This window comes from Colobus angolensis, unplaced genomic scaffold (assembly GCF_000951035.1).
Source record: "Colobus angolensis palliatus isolate OR3802 unplaced genomic scaffold, Cang.pa_1.0 Scaffold70, whole genome shotgun sequence".
NCBI lineage: Eukaryota > Metazoa > Chordata > Mammalia > Primates > Cercopithecidae > Colobus > Colobus angolensis.
The window spans coordinates 8,110,065-8,128,206 of NW_012120710.1; the positions used below are offsets into that span (position 1 = coordinate 8,110,065).

General features: G+C 44.5%; 1 protein-coding gene across 1 annotated transcript in view; it reads left to right on the plus strand.

Annotated features, from left to right (window-relative positions):
• SHROOM3 (shroom family member 3) overlaps nucleotides 1–18,142 on the plus strand; it is a 365,349-nt gene that overhangs the window by 309,325 nt on the left and 37,882 nt on the right. The window contains exons 4-5 of the mRNA XM_011927229.1: nucleotides 2,947–3,078; nucleotides 10,912–14,077. Coding sequence (XP_011782619.1) covers nucleotides 2,947–3,078; nucleotides 10,912–14,077 — 3,298 coding nt within the window. The remainder of the gene's footprint in view (nucleotides 1–2,946; nucleotides 3,079–10,911; nucleotides 14,078–18,142) is intronic.

The following is an 18,142-nucleotide window of genomic DNA, read 5'->3' on the forward strand; positions in this document are numbered from 1 at the left end:
GCCACTGCACTCCAGCCTGGGCAGCAGTGCTGAACTTCAAGGTTTAGTGGTTACATGGGACCTGTTAATGAAGATTAGAGAGGTATAGTGATATGGTTTGGCTGTGTCTCCACTCAAATCTCTACAAAAAAAAAAAAAAAATGCAAAAAAAAAAATTAGCCACTCATGGTGGCATGTGCCTGTAGTTCCAACCTCCCACTCAGGAGGCTGAGGTAGGAGAATCACTTGAACCCAGGAGATGGAGGTTGCAGTGAGCCGAGATTGCACCACTGCACTCCAGCCTGGGCAGCAGTGCTAAACTTCAAGGTTTAGTGATTACATGGGACCTGTTAATGAGGATTAAAGAGGTATGGTGATATGGTTTGGCTGTGTGCCCACCAAAATCTCATCTTTAATTCCTACGTGTTGTGGGAGGGAGCCGGTGGGAGGTAATTGAATCATGGAGGCAAGTCTTTCCCATGCTGTTCTCATGATAGTGAATAAGTCTCATGAGATCTAGGTTTTAAAAAGAGGATCCCCTGCACAAGCTCTCTCTCTTTACCTGCTTCCATCTATGTAAGATGTGACTTGCTGCTTCTTGCCTTCTGCCATGATTGTGAGGCCTCTCCCCTGCCATGTGGAAGTGTAAGTCCATTAAGCCTTTCTTTTGTAAATTGCTCAGTCTCAGGTATGTCTTTATCAGCAGCGTGAGAATGAACTAATACATATGGGGATGAGGAGGCAAACAAATTATCATATATTGGCTTCTTCTGCTGTTGATGTCTTGATTTTGCATCTACTTCATCTCTGTAGCCCAAGCTGTGCACCTGCTCCCTTTTGTTCCTTTATAGTTTCCAGGTGGGCAAGGTCTTTTTCTTTTTGGCCTATGTTTACCCCTGTGATTTCAGGTCACAGCCACTGCTCTGATGGCTCTCTTCCTCACCACCATGGCCAGGAACTGACAGGCTGTGACCATGGTAAGTCTCAGGCCAGACTCTGCTATAATCATTCACTCAATACCTCTCTGGGGAGCTCGCGGCTGGGCGCCTCATCAGCACCAGCAGTTCCTGCCCATTCCCATCTCCCTCATCATTTACCATCCTTCCTTTTAGAGATCTCTAAAGGCTTGTCTCCCTACCCTGTCTACTCTTCATCAACTTATTAATAATGAATGATGATAATAGGACTTAACATTTTTTGAGCTCTTACTATGGGCCAGTTGTGTTTTCTCATTTTCAATCTCACAAAACTCCTGTGAATAGGTTCAACTATAATCTGCCTTTTATAGAGAAGGAAACTCAGGGCGATTAAGAAATTTACCTGAGATCTAAAAGCTAAAACCAGTGGTATTCAGTTTAACTGGATTAGAACCCAGGTTTGTCTTATCTCAGAGCTGATAGCTTTAGCTACATTCCAGCCTCTCTCCCTCTCTTGAGAGAGAGTTGAATTTTTCTCACTTTTCCTGACCTATTTGGCAACTCAAGCATTAGTCCACCTGACTACAGGCTCCTTCAATTCAGTAAATCTTTGTTGACTGTTTAAAAAACAAAAAACAAAACAAAACAAAAAAAACCAAACTTGTGTATTTGTTTCCCTTGCTTCACACAAGAACATTTTCCTATCACCCTAATCTCTCTTTAAGGAGTTGAAATATATGTGTGTGCGTGTGTGTGTGTGTGTGTTTTAAGTCATCATCCATTTTGAGAAGCTCTTCAGTGTCTGTATATTTTAAAAGTTATTTTAGATTAAGATGCGGTTAATCCAGCCTCTGATTAATCTTCTCACTTTCTAGATGAGCAAAGGCTTAGCTAAGAAGGGGAAGTAACTCACATAAGGTCAGACAGCAAGTTAATAACAAAGTCAGGGCAAGAGCCCAGATATCCTGACACCTGGTCTAGTATTTTTCTGATGTCCTAATACATTAAATTTTATTGGCTTCAGGGGAATTGTTTTTTATTTATATTACAAAAACTAATTTATTTTTTCATAGAAAAGGGATAGGTGCATTTTTAGCTACAAGGCCAAGTACAATGAGTTGGAATAACTTAGTTATTATTTTCATCATATCCAAATGGATTCCTGGATCCCATAAGTGCTTCTAAACTGCAGAAAAATCCTCCTACAGTCTAAAAGTTCAAGAATTTTCAGCATGAAATGCCTGATAGATTATCTGACTTTTTTTGCCAAAAATAAGGCACAGCAACTCTCTCCTGACTGACCTTCTATAGTAGTGCAAGATTCCTTCCCGAATTCATTCTTCAGTGTTGCAGTCTGAAGGACACCCACATTTTCCCTTTGTCTTTGTCAATTCTTTGTGTTGTAAGAGCAGGATGTTTAAAAGTTGAAGTCATTGACTTGCAAAATGAGAAATTTTAGAGAGCATTTTGTTCTCTAGACCACGTAGCTTACAGCAGTGTTCACACTGAGGTTACTGCTAATGTTTATGCAGTTCTTACCAAGAAAGTAATAGTATCATTTATCCAGCAACAGGATATGACAGAGGACTTCAAAATCCCCAGAAAATGTTTTACCATATATCGAAAGCCCTTTGGGAAATGGAAAGGAATGGCGGGCTCCCATTTTTATATATGGATAGATAGAGACCAAGAGGGACCAAGGCAACTCCGTGTGCTTTACATTAATAAAGTATAAAATATTATTAACATGTAGGAAATCTAGGCAAAGTTTATGTGAGAATTCTTTACACTAATTTTGCAACATTTTAATGCAAGTCTGAAATTATGTCAAAATAAGTAAAAATTTTTACAAGTTAAGCAGAGAATAGCAATGATTAGTCACAGAAATAAGTAGCAAAAAGTAGCAAAATCTTCTTCTCAGTATTGACTTGGTTGCTTTTCAATTTCTGAGGACACAGAGTGTTTGCTTCCAAATCCACAAGTCACATCAGTGAGGAGACTCAGCTGAGACTTTGGCTAACGTTGGGGGGTCCCTCCTGTGTCTCCCCAGGCGCAGTGAGCCTGCAGGCCGACCTCACTCGTGGCACACAACTAAGTCTGGGGAGAAGCAACCCGATGCCAGCATGATGCAGATATCTCAGGGTATGATCGGCCCTCCTTGGCACCAAAGCTACCATTCCAGGTAAGTTGCTATAGCTGAGACCGAAGGGTTTCCTTCTTTCTAATGTCATGTTCCCAGAAAAGAACTTTTTCTTCTCTGTTTTGAGAACATTTTTTCTTATACTCACATTAAATATTAAATCTCTATCGGCTGCTTTTCTCATCCTCTTACGGTGTTTGACGTGTATATGAGTTACCTTTATGTGCTGGGCTAAATCAACTTGAAGATCAGAATTATTTGAAGCACTGGCAGGCCATCTGAGATATTTATGGGGTCCATCAGTTCTCAGACATTTCTCCACTGATAGCACTATATTAGACAAATTGAGATTTTTCTTCCTTCAGTGCTTAAGTGTGCTTTCTGCTGTAGTCAAAACCGTATCCATTTTTATGCATGTGTTTGAACTCCCCACTTGATTTTGCTCTTTCAGTTAAGGTAGTTTGTCCATCTTAGCTCCAACGACACAACAACTGATGTACTGAGGACCACTCAGTGTATACATTATCTCATGTAGTGACTCATAGACTTCTTTAAAACAGATACAGTAGTATTAACCCCATTTTGCAGATAGGAAATTGAAGCTTGGGGCTGGGTGCAGTGGCTCGTTCCTGTAATCCCAGCACTTTGGGAGGCCAAGGAGGGCGGATCACCTGAGGTCAGGAGTTCAAGACCAGACTGGCCAACATGGTGAAACTCTGTCTCTCCTAAAATACAAAAAGTAGCCAGGTGTGGTGGCATGGACCTGTAATCCCAGCTACTCGAGAGACTGAGGCAGGAGAATCGCTTGAACCCAGGAGGTGGAGGTTGCAGTGAGCTCAGATTGTGCCACTGCACTCCAGCCTGGGTAACAGAGTGAGACTCCATCTCAAAAAAAAAAAAAAAAAAAAGGAAATTTAAGCTTGGAAAGATTAGTTTGTCCAAGTGCAAACAACTGATCAGTATCCAAGTCAAGACAAATCCAAGCCAGGTTTCAAAGCTGCTGCATGTAATCAGTAGATTATACTTCCTCTATTTTTCTAGCTACTGTTGTATGGGTCAAGGTTTGGTGAGGAAGGAGAGCCCTCACAAGTGGTTTAGGAGAGGGGTTATAGAAGGAGGGAGCACAGCCTGACCACCACCGCACATTAGAGAGAACTAAGCCAGGACTCCCCTCCACTTCAGACTTGGGACCCATACAAACTGGAATCTATCTTCTGATCTCAGGGAGTCAGACTCCGTAGCTTATCACTTTTGGGAAATGCTTAGATAGAGCTAATGGTAGCAAGGTCAGGAAAATAACGGTCACTTAGTCCTTACATACAAAGGAGGTGCAAGTGTTGGTGTGTGTGTGCATGTGTGTTGGGGGGAAGAGGGGAGGCTAGAAGCTTCTGGAAGGCTTACTTAATGAACAGATGGTACCTATGCATTTGGCAAGGCCAGAACTCAATCACAGCCCTTAATGCTCATGTCTGGTCAAGTCAAGGGCCAAATCCTAGACCTCTCACTGATGAACAGTAGCTCATAGAATTGAACAGGACAAACCTTTCTCAGCATATCAGGGTAGGCTTTGGGCCACAGGAAGAGATAATGTCCTGGTTCCCTCCTGGTTACAGATGCTGCTCTCCCTTGCTCATGTCCCTCCCAATCACCCTGAAAGAAATTATTCTCACTGTCTGAGCCATCTGTTCTCAGAGAGCAGGTTTCCTAGCAGTGTCTCCTGACCCTTGACAAAGGCAGACTGCTTGTGCTTTACAGGCATGGAGGTGTTGAGGGCCTTTAGAAGATAAGGTGTGTGGAGTCTAACAATGAAGGAAGAATAGCATAGTGGTGAGGGACTAGGCCTTTAAGTCAGAGGTTTAAATCTCCCCTTACCCCTATGGTGTAATCTTGAGCAAATCATTTAACCTTTGATCTTGGCTTCTTTTTCTGTAAAAATAACTAGTACCTACGTCATTGGATTGTTGTGAGGATTATATAAAATAGCATATGTGCAATTCTTAAGTACATAGTAAGCACTCAATGAATGATGACTGATTATAATAATTAAGCTGAAGACTTCAGGACACCATGAAACCTGGTACTGAACTTGATAGTGAATGACCGACACACACTTATAAATGCAAGTGTGTATGTATTAACAGAGTGCCCTTCAACAGTGGGGTCTTTGAGTGTCCTTACTCCAAATCTTCTTACAAAGTCCTAAATCCAAAGCCATATTGTGACTTAAAAAATGTGCTGGCCCTTCAGCAGAAATAGCGCTGCAATCATTGCTTAGAATGACTGCTTACAGTAACTATGGTGAGCTCCAACAGGCCTCAGGGGAATGGGGCCATCAGCACCAGAAGTACAATATTTTCAAGGCTGTACTTCTGCAACTCCTCCTTCCTCCTCAGCATCCCAGCCTCCAGAGGGCTTAGGCAGGTGGATCTGCCCTTGTGTTGTATCTACCACTCTGTCTCTCTGATTCAAGCTTCAAAATAGTTCACCCTGACACAGGGACCGTCAGCACAAAAGCACTACATGGGGACAAAAGGAGAAAGGAAAGTTCAAATAACCCAAAACGTTACAGACGTGTGCATTCTCTCCTGCTGCAGCACAAACCACCCTGTGCTCTGTTCATTCCATGCCTGAGGCTTGCAGCTCTGGCAGAGGGCTTGGCCCATGCTGAGTTCCACCTGTGGGGTCTGATCTTGGCAGCTGCAGGTGCAGAGACGCCCCAGGTGTGTTTCTGAGGAGCACAGTGGCATCTAGTGGTCTATTGTGCCACATCAGGTGGCTGGTATCTCTCTGACAGCCTTAGTTTAAGTTCCAGAAACCAATCTCAGTCCTGAATTTATGGATCTGTTTCTTGTTGAAAAGCAGGCATATGAGGGGGTGAGAGGATGAGGGAAGGACAGGAGTGAAGTGAGAGTGAGAGAGAGAGAGAGAGAGAGAGAGAGAGAGAGAGAGAGAGAGAAAGAGAAGTATGGAGAGACTGAGACTGAAAATGTGTAATTTAACTGTGAGCTAGGTTGGATTTGGAATTTCACTGAAATTGTATTTCAGCTGCTTTCTATCAGACCCTTGACATTCTGTTTTTGCTTCCCTATGGAAATCTCACCCAAAGGTTCTGAAGTACTAAAGTACTTTAGAAGAGTCCTTGAAATGTTATGTAGTCCAGCCCCCTGACAAGAGGCTGAAATAGCAATATCAAATCAGTGATTCATTCATTCAACAAATCTGTATGAGCACCCACAATATCTCAGATGCTTTGTAGGTATTGGGAATACAATGGTGAACAAGACATAAAAAGCCCCCTACACCACAATATTTGTTTCACAAAATGTGTTCCGTGGAATAACAGTCTACTAGATACTCCTTAGAAAAAAAAGTTTCTGGGATCAAGTAAGTTTAGAAGACATCTCTTAGTATTATATATTTCTCTTTTAGAACAACACCTGAAAAATGGTTTGGGAGAACAATAGTTTATAAAAGGCTCAGAAATCTTGCAGTAAATAAAATTGTTTAGCTTATTTAGGTCAATATTTTCCAAACATATTTAATCATCTAAGGAATTAGTGTTCTGTGAGCACACTTTAGGAAATGTTTTCATACACTTTATTTTGTGCTCTATGTTTTAAATATTTTTACAATAACTTTTTTTGTGTGTGTGTGATGGTTTTCACTGTGTAGCCCAGGCTGGGGTGCAGTGATGTGATCAAGGCTCACTCCAGCATTGACATTCTGGGCTCAAGGGATCCTCCCACCTCAGCCTCCCAAAGTGCTGGGATTACAGGCGTGAGCCACCATACCTGGTAGATACGTGTGTTTAAAATACTTTTAAACACACAAAATAGAATGATATTGTAAGAATACATATATCTATCACAGAATTAACAAGCATTTTATGTGTGCTTCAGTTCTTTAAATATTATAGATACAGTTGAAGTCTCCTTCACATAACCAAAGGGATATGATATAATGTCAAGTAGTGGTAAGTGCTGTGAAGAAAATAAAGCAGGGTAACAGGCACAAAGGAGAGAAGAGATACTCTTTAGTTAGTTCCAGGAGGCCCTCTCTGAATGAAAGGAGGGAGTAAGTCAGGTGAAGAGCATTCCAGGTGGTGGGTGCAGTGAGTACAAAGACTCTGAGACCCTGAGATAGGAATAAATTTCCTGGGTTTGAGTTTCAGCAGCGAAACTATTATGCTGGAGTGCAGGGAGCAAGAAGAAGAGCGAAAGAAAAAGGCTGGAGAAGTACTCAGACCATGGTAAGAAGTTTGATCTACTCAAGATGCACCCCTCTTGACAGTAAGGCTGGTTTTATGTGAGCTGGAATTGTTGCAGGATTGAAAACCTTCATTCCAAGTTTTCTTACCCATCGTTAAAAGTGCCATTTTGGAGGTATCAATGGCAAAGGTAATAAAAATGAATTATTTCCAGACAGCAGTGGAAGAACTTATTCTAGAGAGTGATATCAGCACCTGTATTCCCCAGGCAGCTTGGGAATGGTAATTCTGAAGGGACAGAACCCTCTCTGGGTAGGAGGGAGAGCACCTGACAGAGGCCTCCCATGGCCTTTCTACCTTAGGTTTGCTACAGGAGGGAACCCACAATACCCTTGCACTGGTCTGATTAGAGATATGTGTAACAGAGATTTCATATTTATAGACACCATCTATATTTTAAGATATGTTAGGCCAGGCATGGTGGCTCACACCTGTAATCCCAGCACTTTGGGAGGCCAAGGAGGGTGGATCATTTGAGGTTAGGAGTTTGAGACCTGCCTGGCCAGCATGGTGAAATCCTGTCTCTACTAAAAATACAAAAATTTGCTGGGTGTGGTGGCACACACCTGTAATTCCAGCCACTCGGGGGGCCGAGGAAGGAGAATTGCTTGAACCTGGGAGACAGCGGTTGCAGTGAGCCAAGATCGCGCCACTGCACTCCAGCCTGGGCGACAGAGCGAGACTCTATCTCAAAGAAAAAAACAAACAAACAAAAAAAATATGTTAGTAATGGTATTTTCCCCACTCAGTAGTGTTTCAGTTAACTATCAGTTTATTTACTTTGATTTGTTGTGTGTGTTCCTAAGTTAGATTTGAATTATCCTTTCAATGAAAAACTGCTAAAATTCTCAGCAGTTGGGAGGAGGATTACCTAATGTTTCCTACCTTCATAGAAATGGTGAATGAAACGGCCCTTACGGGGTTCCATTTCCCCTGGAAGTATTAGCTCTAAAAAGGAAGCAGACTGGGTCATACAGGATTATCCACAACAAGGCCGTCTAATGCCTCTTTAGTACAACCTCTTTATTTAGAAGGGAATGAAAAAATTCAGGGTAGAGGGTAGAATCTTTGACATATGCCATGCCATTGAGTACCAGGTCTGATTTCCCTGATCTGGCTGGTTTGGGAGCTATTTCCTTCCTTTCTCCCTTGAATTTACACCAATCCATCCCAAAGTAGGATGTGCCATTCAGTAAGCTGACTTTCTCTGATACAGAAATGTTACATTCTTGAGGAGAGCTGCTGAAAGTGTGGTCAGTCTTCTTTTCCTTAAATTCCAGCACAAATTTTGACTCAGAATATGGTTCTTCTAGTCTCAACATATTATCTGGAGATATTCCAGCCACAAGGCATTATCACATACTTGGCCAATAAGACACTACATTTATTTACATGTGATCTAGAAATATAAGAATACATCATGAATTTTAATAGTGTTGAAATGCCTATCCATTTAAAAATAGAAAATCTTGGGCAAGAACTTCTCGTGATTTACCCTTCTTTAGAGAACAGTGAGTCACAAACATTGGAACCACTTATTCCTTCCTATATGCCCTCCCCATGTGTATATATAGAGAGACAGAGACAGACATTTTTTAGAGCAGTTTTAGTTTCACAGTGAAATTGAACAGAAAGTCCAGAGATTTCCCATATAGTCCCTGTCCCCATATATGCATAGCTTCCTCCATTATCAGCAGCCCCCACCAGAGTAGTACATTTCTTACAACTGATAAACCTACATTGACACATCATAATCACCCAAAGTCCATAGTTTATATTAGGGTTCACTGTTGCTGTTGTGCATTTTGTAGGTTTGGACAAATGTATAATGACATGTATCCACCATTATAGTATCATACAGAATAGTTTCACTGCCCTAAAAATCCTCTGTGCTCCACCCATTCCTCCTTGCATCGCCCCTAAGACCTGGCAACCACTGATCTTTTTATTGTCTCCATTGTTTTGCCTTTTCCAGAAAGTCAGTCATGTACTTGGAATCATATGGTTTGTAGCATTTTCAGACTGGCATCTTTCATCTAGTAAAATGCATTTTAGTTTCCTTCATATTTTTTTCATGGCTTGACAGCTTTTTTTTTTTTTTTTTTTAAGTAATGAGTAACATTCCATTGTGTAGAAATACCACAGTTTATTCACCTACTGCAGGACAGCCTTGTTGCTTCCATGTTTTGGCAATTATGAATAAAACTGCTGTAAATATCCATGTGTGGGTTTTTGTATGGACATGAGTTTTCAGCTCCTTTGGATAAATGCCAAGGAATGTGATCACTGGATCTTATGGTAAGAGTATGTTTAATTTTGTAAGAAACTGCCAAACTTCTTTTAAAAGTGGCTGCACCATTTTGCATTAGCACCTGCAATGAATGAGAGCTTCTCTTGCTCCATATCCTCACCAGCATTTGGTGTTGCCAATGTTCTGGATTTTGGCTGTTCTAATAGGTGTGTAGTGGTATCTTGGTTTGGTTTGGTTGTTTGTTTTTTGTTTTTGCCTATGACACAGCCCTCAGAAGGTTCTGAGAACATGTTCCCCAGTATCTTGTTGTTTTAATTTGTAATTTCCTAGTGACTTACGATGACAGCCTTTTCATTTGCTTATTTACCATCTGTGTATCTTCTTAGGATGTCTTTGGCCAGTTTTTAAATCAGGTTGTTTTCTTATTGTCAAGTTTTAAGTGATATATATATATATATTATTTTTTTTTGAGTTTATAAGTAATTTTATTTTGAGACAACTTTCTGGGGTTTACAGTGCCATAATTGATAGTCTTTTTCCTCTTCTCCAGACGGGCTCTGAAAACCATCTGGAGGAGCTTGTAAATGAGAAGGTCTTGCCCTCCTAAATGTATGAGGAGGCTTTGCTTTGGCTTTTGGAAGTCATCCACAGGTGATGGAATCCCAGCACCCAAGAGCCCCTATGATTAAGCCTTCTCATAAAGCTTCCCTTTCCTTCCCTCTTTCCCCTTTTCTCTGCCTCTCATGAGCTTTTTCTGACTCTAATTTCTCTCATTCAGCTTTGTGTTTAGCTTTCTTACCACAAACAAATTGTTTCTAGTGCAGTTGAGATTCCAGGAAGATTGCCAGCGTGTATCCTTCAATTCCATAAAAAGGAAAGATATTAACTAAAAACATACACATGAGCACACAAAGTCTCCTTCACCAGTGCCTATTCTCTTACTAAGCTTTTCTCCTCTTCCCACAAACAACCCCAGTAGACACACAATTTCGGTCTCAATCACTCTTCCACCTCTCTCATTTCTTGGTGCATGCAGAATGTCATTTCCAGCATGCAGCAAATCACATCAAAGTGCTGCCTGTGCACAAAGGCCACGTGGCTTCCTCTGAGCTCCTCATTCCTCCTTGCTAGCCTGGGTGATTAATTGGAGGCAGATAGGTTAGAGTGTTGGGCAGTTACTCCTAGCAATGACAAACAAGGAGGCTGAGCAAGGTCCAAATATGGCCCTTTTTACCCACCCTTCCAAACACCAAACCTCTTGCACAAGAGAACATTTATAAGCTGGGTCCTCTGCCTGTAAGCCTACTAAATGATAACAGCTCAGTGGTGCTGACTGCTTTGTCTCCCTTTCTTCCAGCTCCTCTACTAGTGACCTCTCCAACTATGACCATGCCTATCTAAGGCGGAGCCCTGACCACTGCAGCTCCCAGGGGAGCATGGAGAGCCTGGAGCCCAGTGGGGTATACCCACCCTGTCATCTTTCCCCTGCCAAGTCCACCGGCAGCATTGACCAGCTCAGCCACTTCCATAACAAGAGAGACTCGGCTTACAGCTCTTTCTCCACCAGTTCTAGCATCCTGGAGTATCCACCCCCTGGCATCTCTGCCCGGGAGCGTTCAAGCTCCATGGACAATACTTCTGCTCGAGGTGGCCTCCTTGAAGGGATGAGGCAGGCAGATATTCGCTATGTCAAGACAGTCTATGACACCCGGAGGGGAGTCTCAGCAGAGTATGAGGTGAACTCTTCAGCCCTGCTGCTTCAAGGTAGGGAGGCCCGAGCCTCAGCAGATGGTCAGGGCTATGATAAATGGTCTAATATTCCTCGGGGCAAGGGAGTGCCACCCCCATCCTGGAGCCAGCAGTGCCCCAGTTCCTTGGAGACTGCCACAGACAACCTTCCTCCTAAGGTGGGTGCACCCCTGCCTCCAGCTCGGAGTGACAGTTATGCAGCGTTTCGGCACCGTGAGCGGCCCAGTTCCTGGTCTAGCCTTGATCAGAAACGGCTCTGCCGGCCTCAGGCAAACTCTTTAGGCTCCCTGAAGTCTCCATTCATAGAGGAGCAGCTGCATACTGTGCTGGAGAAGAGTCCAGAGAACAGCCCCCCAGTGAAGCCCAAGCATAACTATACCCAGAAGGCCCAACCTGGCCAACCTCTGCTGCCGACCAGCATCTACCCTGTACCTTCCCTGGAGCCACACTTTGCCCAGGTGCCTCAGCCTTCTGTGAGTAGCAACGGTATGCTGTACCCTGCACTGGCTAAGGAGAGTGGATACATAGCCCCTCAGGGAGCGTGCAACAAGATGGCTACCATTGATGAGAATGGGAACCAGAATGGATCTAGCAGGCCTGGGTTTGCCTTTTGCCAGCCCTTAGAACATGACTTGCTGTCCCCGGTGGAGAAGAAACCAGAAGCTACAGTCAAGTATGTCCCCTCCAAAGTCCATTTTTCTTCAGTGCCTGAAAATGAGGAAGATGCCTCCCTGAAGAGACATCTCACACCTCCCCAAGGCAACAGCCCACATTCCAATGAGAGAAAGAGCACCCACACCAACAAACCATCTTCTCATCCCCACAGCCTCAAATGCCCTCAGGCTCAGGCCTGGCAAGCGGGTGAAGACAAGAGATCTTCCAGGCTCTCAGAGCCTTGGGAGGGTGATTTCCAGGAAGACCACAATGCCAACCTCTGGAGGAGGCTGGAGAGAGAAGGCCTAGGCCAGAGCCTGTCAGGCAACTTTGGCAAGACCAAGTCAGCCTTCTCATCTCTCCAGAACATTCCTGAGAGTCTGAGAAGACACAGCAGCCTGGAGCTAGGCCGGGGAGCCCAGGAGGGTTACCCGGGGGGCAGGCCCACCTGTGCAGTCAACACCAAGGCAGAAGACCCTGGGAGGAAAGCCGCTCCTGACCTCGGGAGCCATCTGGACCGGCAGGTTTCCTACCCGCGGCCCGAGGGGAGGACCGGTGCCTCGGCCTCTTTCCACAGCATAGACCCAAGGCCTGAAGAGCTGCCTGCCGCATCGCACCCGCACACATCCAGTCTCGGCCGGAGGGGGCCCGGCCCAGGCAGCGCCTCGGCTCTTCAGGGCTTTCAGTACGGGAAGCCCCACTGCTCCGTGCTGGAGAAGGTCTCCAAATTCGAGCAGCGAGAGCAAGGGAGCCAGAGACCGAGTGTGGGCGGCTCCGGTTTTGGCCATAACTATAGGCCCCACAGGACCGTCTCAACTTCCAGTACTTCTGGGAATGACTTAGAGGAGATAAAAGCCCACATCCGTTTCTCTGAGTCAGCTGAACCCCTAGGCAACGGGGAGCAGCACCTCAAAAACGGGGAGCTGAAGTTGGAAGAGGCTTCCCGGAAGCCCTGTGGTCAGCAGCTGAGTGGAGGAACCTCGGACAGCGGCCGTGGCCCCCAGAGGCCAGATGCTCGGCTCCTCCGCAGCCAGAGCACCTTCCAGCTCTCCAGCGAGCCAGAGAGGGAGCCCGAGTGGCGGGACAGGCCCGGCTCGCCCGAGTCGCCCCTGCTAGATGCCCCCTTCAGTCGCGCCTACCGGAACAGCATCAAGGATGCACAGTCTCGTGTCTTGGGGGCCACTTCCTTTCGACGCCGGGACCTGGAGCTGGGGGCGCCTGTGGCATCGAAGTCCTGGCGGCCGCGGCCTTCCTCGGCCCACGTGGGGCTGCGGAGCCCCGAGGCGCCGGCTTCCGCCTCCCCGCACACGCCCCGCGAGCGGCACAGTGTGACCCCTGCCGAGGGCGACCTGGCCAGGCCCGTGCCCCCTGCAGCCCGGAGAGGGGCTCGCCGGCGCCTGACTCCCGAGCAGAAGAAGCGCTCCTACTCCGAGCCCGAGAAGATGAACGAGGTAGGGGTCGCGGAGGAGGCCGAACCAACACCCCTGGGCCCGCAGAGGAAGAGCAGTGTGGCCGACCGGCGCCGCCTCTTCGAGCGCGATGGCAAGGCCTGCTCCACGCTCAGCCTGTCGGGGCCCGAGCTGAAGCAGTTCCAGCAGAGCGCCCTGGCCGACTACATCCAGCGCAAGACCGGCAAGCGGCCTACCTCCGCCGCCGGCTGCAGTCTCCAGGAGCCCGGGCCACTGCGCGAGCGCGCCCAGAGTGCCTACCTCCAGCCTGGCCCCGCGGCGCTCGAAGGCTCCGGCCTCACCTCAGCCTCCAGCTTGAGCTCGCTGCGGGAGCCCAGCCTGCAGCCCCGCAGGGAGGCCACACTCCTGCCAGCCACAGTTGCAGAAACCCCGCAGGCTCCCCGAGATCGCAGCAGCTCCTTTGCCGGTGGCCGCCGCCTCTGGGAACGGCGACGCGGGGACCCACAGGTCCCAAGGGAGCTGCTCAGTGGAGCAAACGGTGGCACAAGGGGCACCCAGAGAGTGGATGAGACCCACAGGGAGCCATCCTCCTGGGGGGCCAGGGCCGGAAAGTCCATGTCGGCTGAGGACCTGCTGGAACGCTCAGACGTCCTCGCCGGCCCTGTCCACGTGAGGTCCAGATCATCTCCCGCCACTGCAGACAAGCACCAGGTACGTGCAACCAGCAAGTCCTGGCCTCGGACTGTCCCTTCCTCCCTAGAAGCTTTAATGGGGCTCCCCAACCCCCCACACTCTAACCCCCTCTCCCAGTTCAGTTTTCCTTGTGAAAACAGAAAAGTAGCATTTGTTTTCATGAGTTGAGTTTCTCAAGTGTCCCTGCCTGGTTTCCTTACAAAGATATAGGTATCTAGATTACCTATATTGTTATACAGATTATCTATCTATCTCCTTTTTAGGAAGTCACCACCTCTCAATGCAAAAATGCAAGGTTAGGAAAAATTAGGGATTATCTTTTTTCGTTTTTTGTTTTTTAATGGATTAGAGTCTGGATCTGAGTATTTAGAACGTTTTAGCTTTGCACCCTTTCTGTTTCTATTGGACTTTGCATCTACAAAATAGCTAGAGTGATTGACATTGATAGTCATTGGTTATTGAATTCCTGGCCCTCGGCTAAGTGTGTGGCAGGTCCTGAGCTAAGTGTAATCTACATTTATTATTTCATTTAACTCTCATGATAATCCTGTGCAGTAGAGTATATTATACATGTCAGACCCCTGTCTCTCAGACTCCCACCTGAGTTCTTTCTGTGTATTATCCTGGTGAGGAGAGAAAATAAAAACTCAAAATCTCACATAAAAGGATTTTCTAATAAAGGCACCAAATGCTGCAAGGGTTATAAAGTACTTTCCCCTGAAAATTTTAAGCAATGCTAGGAATAGAAGCTGAGCATTCTGACTCCTAGGAGCCTATTAATTTCCCCAATTCTTAGCCTATCCTCAGGCTTCACTTCCACTGGAGAGCAGTGGCCTGCCTCATGCTTCCCTTCCCACCAAAGAAAATAATAGGAATCACATACCTGTTAGCACAGGGAAGGAAGAACTCTGCTCCACTGCCCCCTCTCAGATTCTGCTGTTTTCCCTTTCAGAGAAGTCAGCCATTCAGCAAGCATCTGTAGAGCATGTGTTGTATGAAAAATGCTGTGTTATTGCATCAAAGGATACACAAAGGAAAAAAAAGGCTCATGCCTTTCTGGGGTTCACAATTAAGCAAGGAATACGACCTTATATAAAAATAATTCTAATATGACTAGTGAATGCTTTGGGAATGGTGATCAATAATATGCTATGGTAAGGAAAGTGATTAATTCTGAGGTGATCTGAAAGTGCTTCTCCTGAAGGGAAATGGGATTTGGGGCCAGGATGTAAAAGATGGGCATGATGACAAGAGATTAAGCAAGAGGGAATACATTGATCGGAAGAAACCAGTTGAGACAAAGAAAGATTCAGCAGTTACTGGCTGAGAAGTTTGCTGCACTCTAGCACACACATACAAACACCCTTCTGAGAGAAAATACTGTCCCTTCCCAGATGTTTTCTGTTTAGAATTGTACAGAAATATATTCTCCCAGTATAAACCCCCGACAAATGTAGAGGCAACTTCCCATAAGCCTTCAGTAGCTTTTTCCTCCTTCAGAATGAACAGAGCTAATTCCGACTCCCTATCCTACCACTAACACACATTTAAAATCCATATATGTAACACACAATTTCATCTAGCTTGATAGATTTTAGCAACTTAAGTGCATAGCAGTCTAAACACCCTCCTTTCTCTCCCCATGTTTTAAAGAAAATAGAAATGCTTAGGTGAAAACCAAATCATTATTGTTTATTCCCCATTAGATATTGTTATTTTGTCTTAGAGGTTGGTTGGATGGCTATGAATGTTATTTTATCTTTTCCCCCAAATATTTCTTAAGCCTGGTTGATTAAGAATTAAAGCTAAAACATGGGTGTTAAGGGAAGTGAAGAGATTCCTCCAAATCCCAATTAAATACTTTGTATTATTTGGAAAACTTCTTAGAAAAACAAGTGAATACAGAACAGTACTTGGGTACCCTTTTCATAAAGGGAATGCCATATTTAGATGTTATTTAATTTGGGGAATATGCAGGCAGAGGGGGAAATATTTCCAAATGAAATACTTCTTTTGTACTGCTTTGCTCCAACAAATACTGAAATTTCTGAACAATGCATCGTCTCTTATATTGTTACTGTGCCAGGACTGCATTCTTGAACTTCCTCCTGGTCTCGTGCACAGCAGCCAGACCCTAGCTGACTGGAGAAGCATCTCATGGCAAGGCAGTCTGCTCCTTGCATCCTCTTCGTCATCTGCCTTATTTGTAGTTATGATGAGTTAAAAATAAAGTTACTCTCACTACATAACTATTGTAGTTATTATATATATATATTTCCTATTGAATACATTTCAAGAACATTACCAGTAAGCTTTTGGGAAGGTTCGTTAATCATTTTTCTCATCCTTGCTTTAGAGAATTCTGACAAGTTAAGTGACCTTGTAGAGGCTGTCTGCCTGAGTTAAAACCAAAATGTGGAGTGTGTTTCTGCTGCTGGCTTAGTTGATACTATCTCCAACAAATGCTGCTTGCTCTTACCAGTCAGATGCTGACAGGGCAGGATTTTACAAGTTTTTGACAAGGATTTAGCTCTTTTTCAAAATTCTCATTAGTGAGGCCTTTCTGCCTCCAAAAACAAAGTCATCATGGAAATCAGTTCCTCTGTATATGAGAATTGATCCATCTCTGGCCTGAAATAATGACTGTAGGAGGCTACCATTTTGAACTACTTGTAGCCTGAGACCTTCTCATATATTTGGCAGGTCTGGCCTTTCCTCAGCCAGCTTGAAATCCTCTCTGAAACATGCAACCTTCCATTTTCCTCTCCATAATTTTTCTTCACTGCAGAATAAATAGATATTCGTGTTAGAGCTTAAGTGCGCATCAGACTCTTGCCTATTGCCACTTTCTTTCTGTGAGACCTTGGAAAGCTTAACCTGTTAAAAGTGGGTAGGACCTGCAAAGCTACAGAAAGATATCCAACATTTCTGCCTTAGAGACAGAAACGTATATCTGTTCATTGCATAGATTTAAAATATAGTAGAGCCTATAAAGAGAAACCCTTGGAGAAATAAGATTACTGGTGGGGATTTTTCCCCCAGATGCTAAGTTAGAGACTTCTCTGGTTCTCACAGTATTTTGTCTGATGTGTAACATAATCACTATGAGATGCTGTGACAAACCTTATTGAATTGCTGAGGAAATTGCTCAATGCATGGAACCACAGTATTGGATATAGACTTGATTCTGTGAAATGCAACGTGTAAATCTTTTTTAGTACCTTTCTACATGCACACGTTTAAGCTTATACAAAACAGAATCGACTTTCCACAAAATGTGAAGATATAAATAGCTAACAATAATCAAATTTTTGCTGTGTGCCAGTCATTGTATTGTGTTTTATAAGTATAAAGTTAGTCTTGGCTGGGTGCGATGGTGCACACCTATAATCCCAGCACCTTGGGACGCCGAAGTGGGTAGATTGCTTGAGGCCAGGAGTTCGAGATCAGCCTGGCCAACATGGCAAAACCCCATCTCTACTAAAAATACAAAAATTAGCTAGGCATGGTGGTGTGCATCTGTAGTCCCAGCTACTTGGGAGACTGAGGCATGAGAATTGCTTGAACTCAGGAGGCAGAGGTTGTAGTGAGCTGACATCGTGCCACTTCCCTCCAGCCTGGGCAACAGAGCGAGACTCTGTCTCAAAAAATAAAATAAAATAAAATAAAATTAGTCCTCACATCTGTGCAATGAGGTAAATACTGTTATTATCTCTAAGTTACAGAAGAATGAACCAAATCACAAAGAGGATACAAAATTTGCCCAAAGTAGTAGGGTGAGGTTTTGACCCCATACTGTCTGACTGCAGTCTTTAAGTCAATATACCATGCCGTCTCCTTGAATAAAAAGAGGCTGGGAATGGGGAAAGAGAGGCAAGAGTTAAACGTTCTGTATCTGAAAATATCAGCCAATGAATTTATTTCATTTTAACATTTATTGATTACTATTTCAGTCATGCATCATAGAATGGTCAAGGATGGACCAGATATGCGACAGTGGTCCCATAAGATTATAATACTATACTTTTACCGTACCTTCTCCATGTTTAGAAACAAAAATATCTATTGTGTTGCAACTGCCTG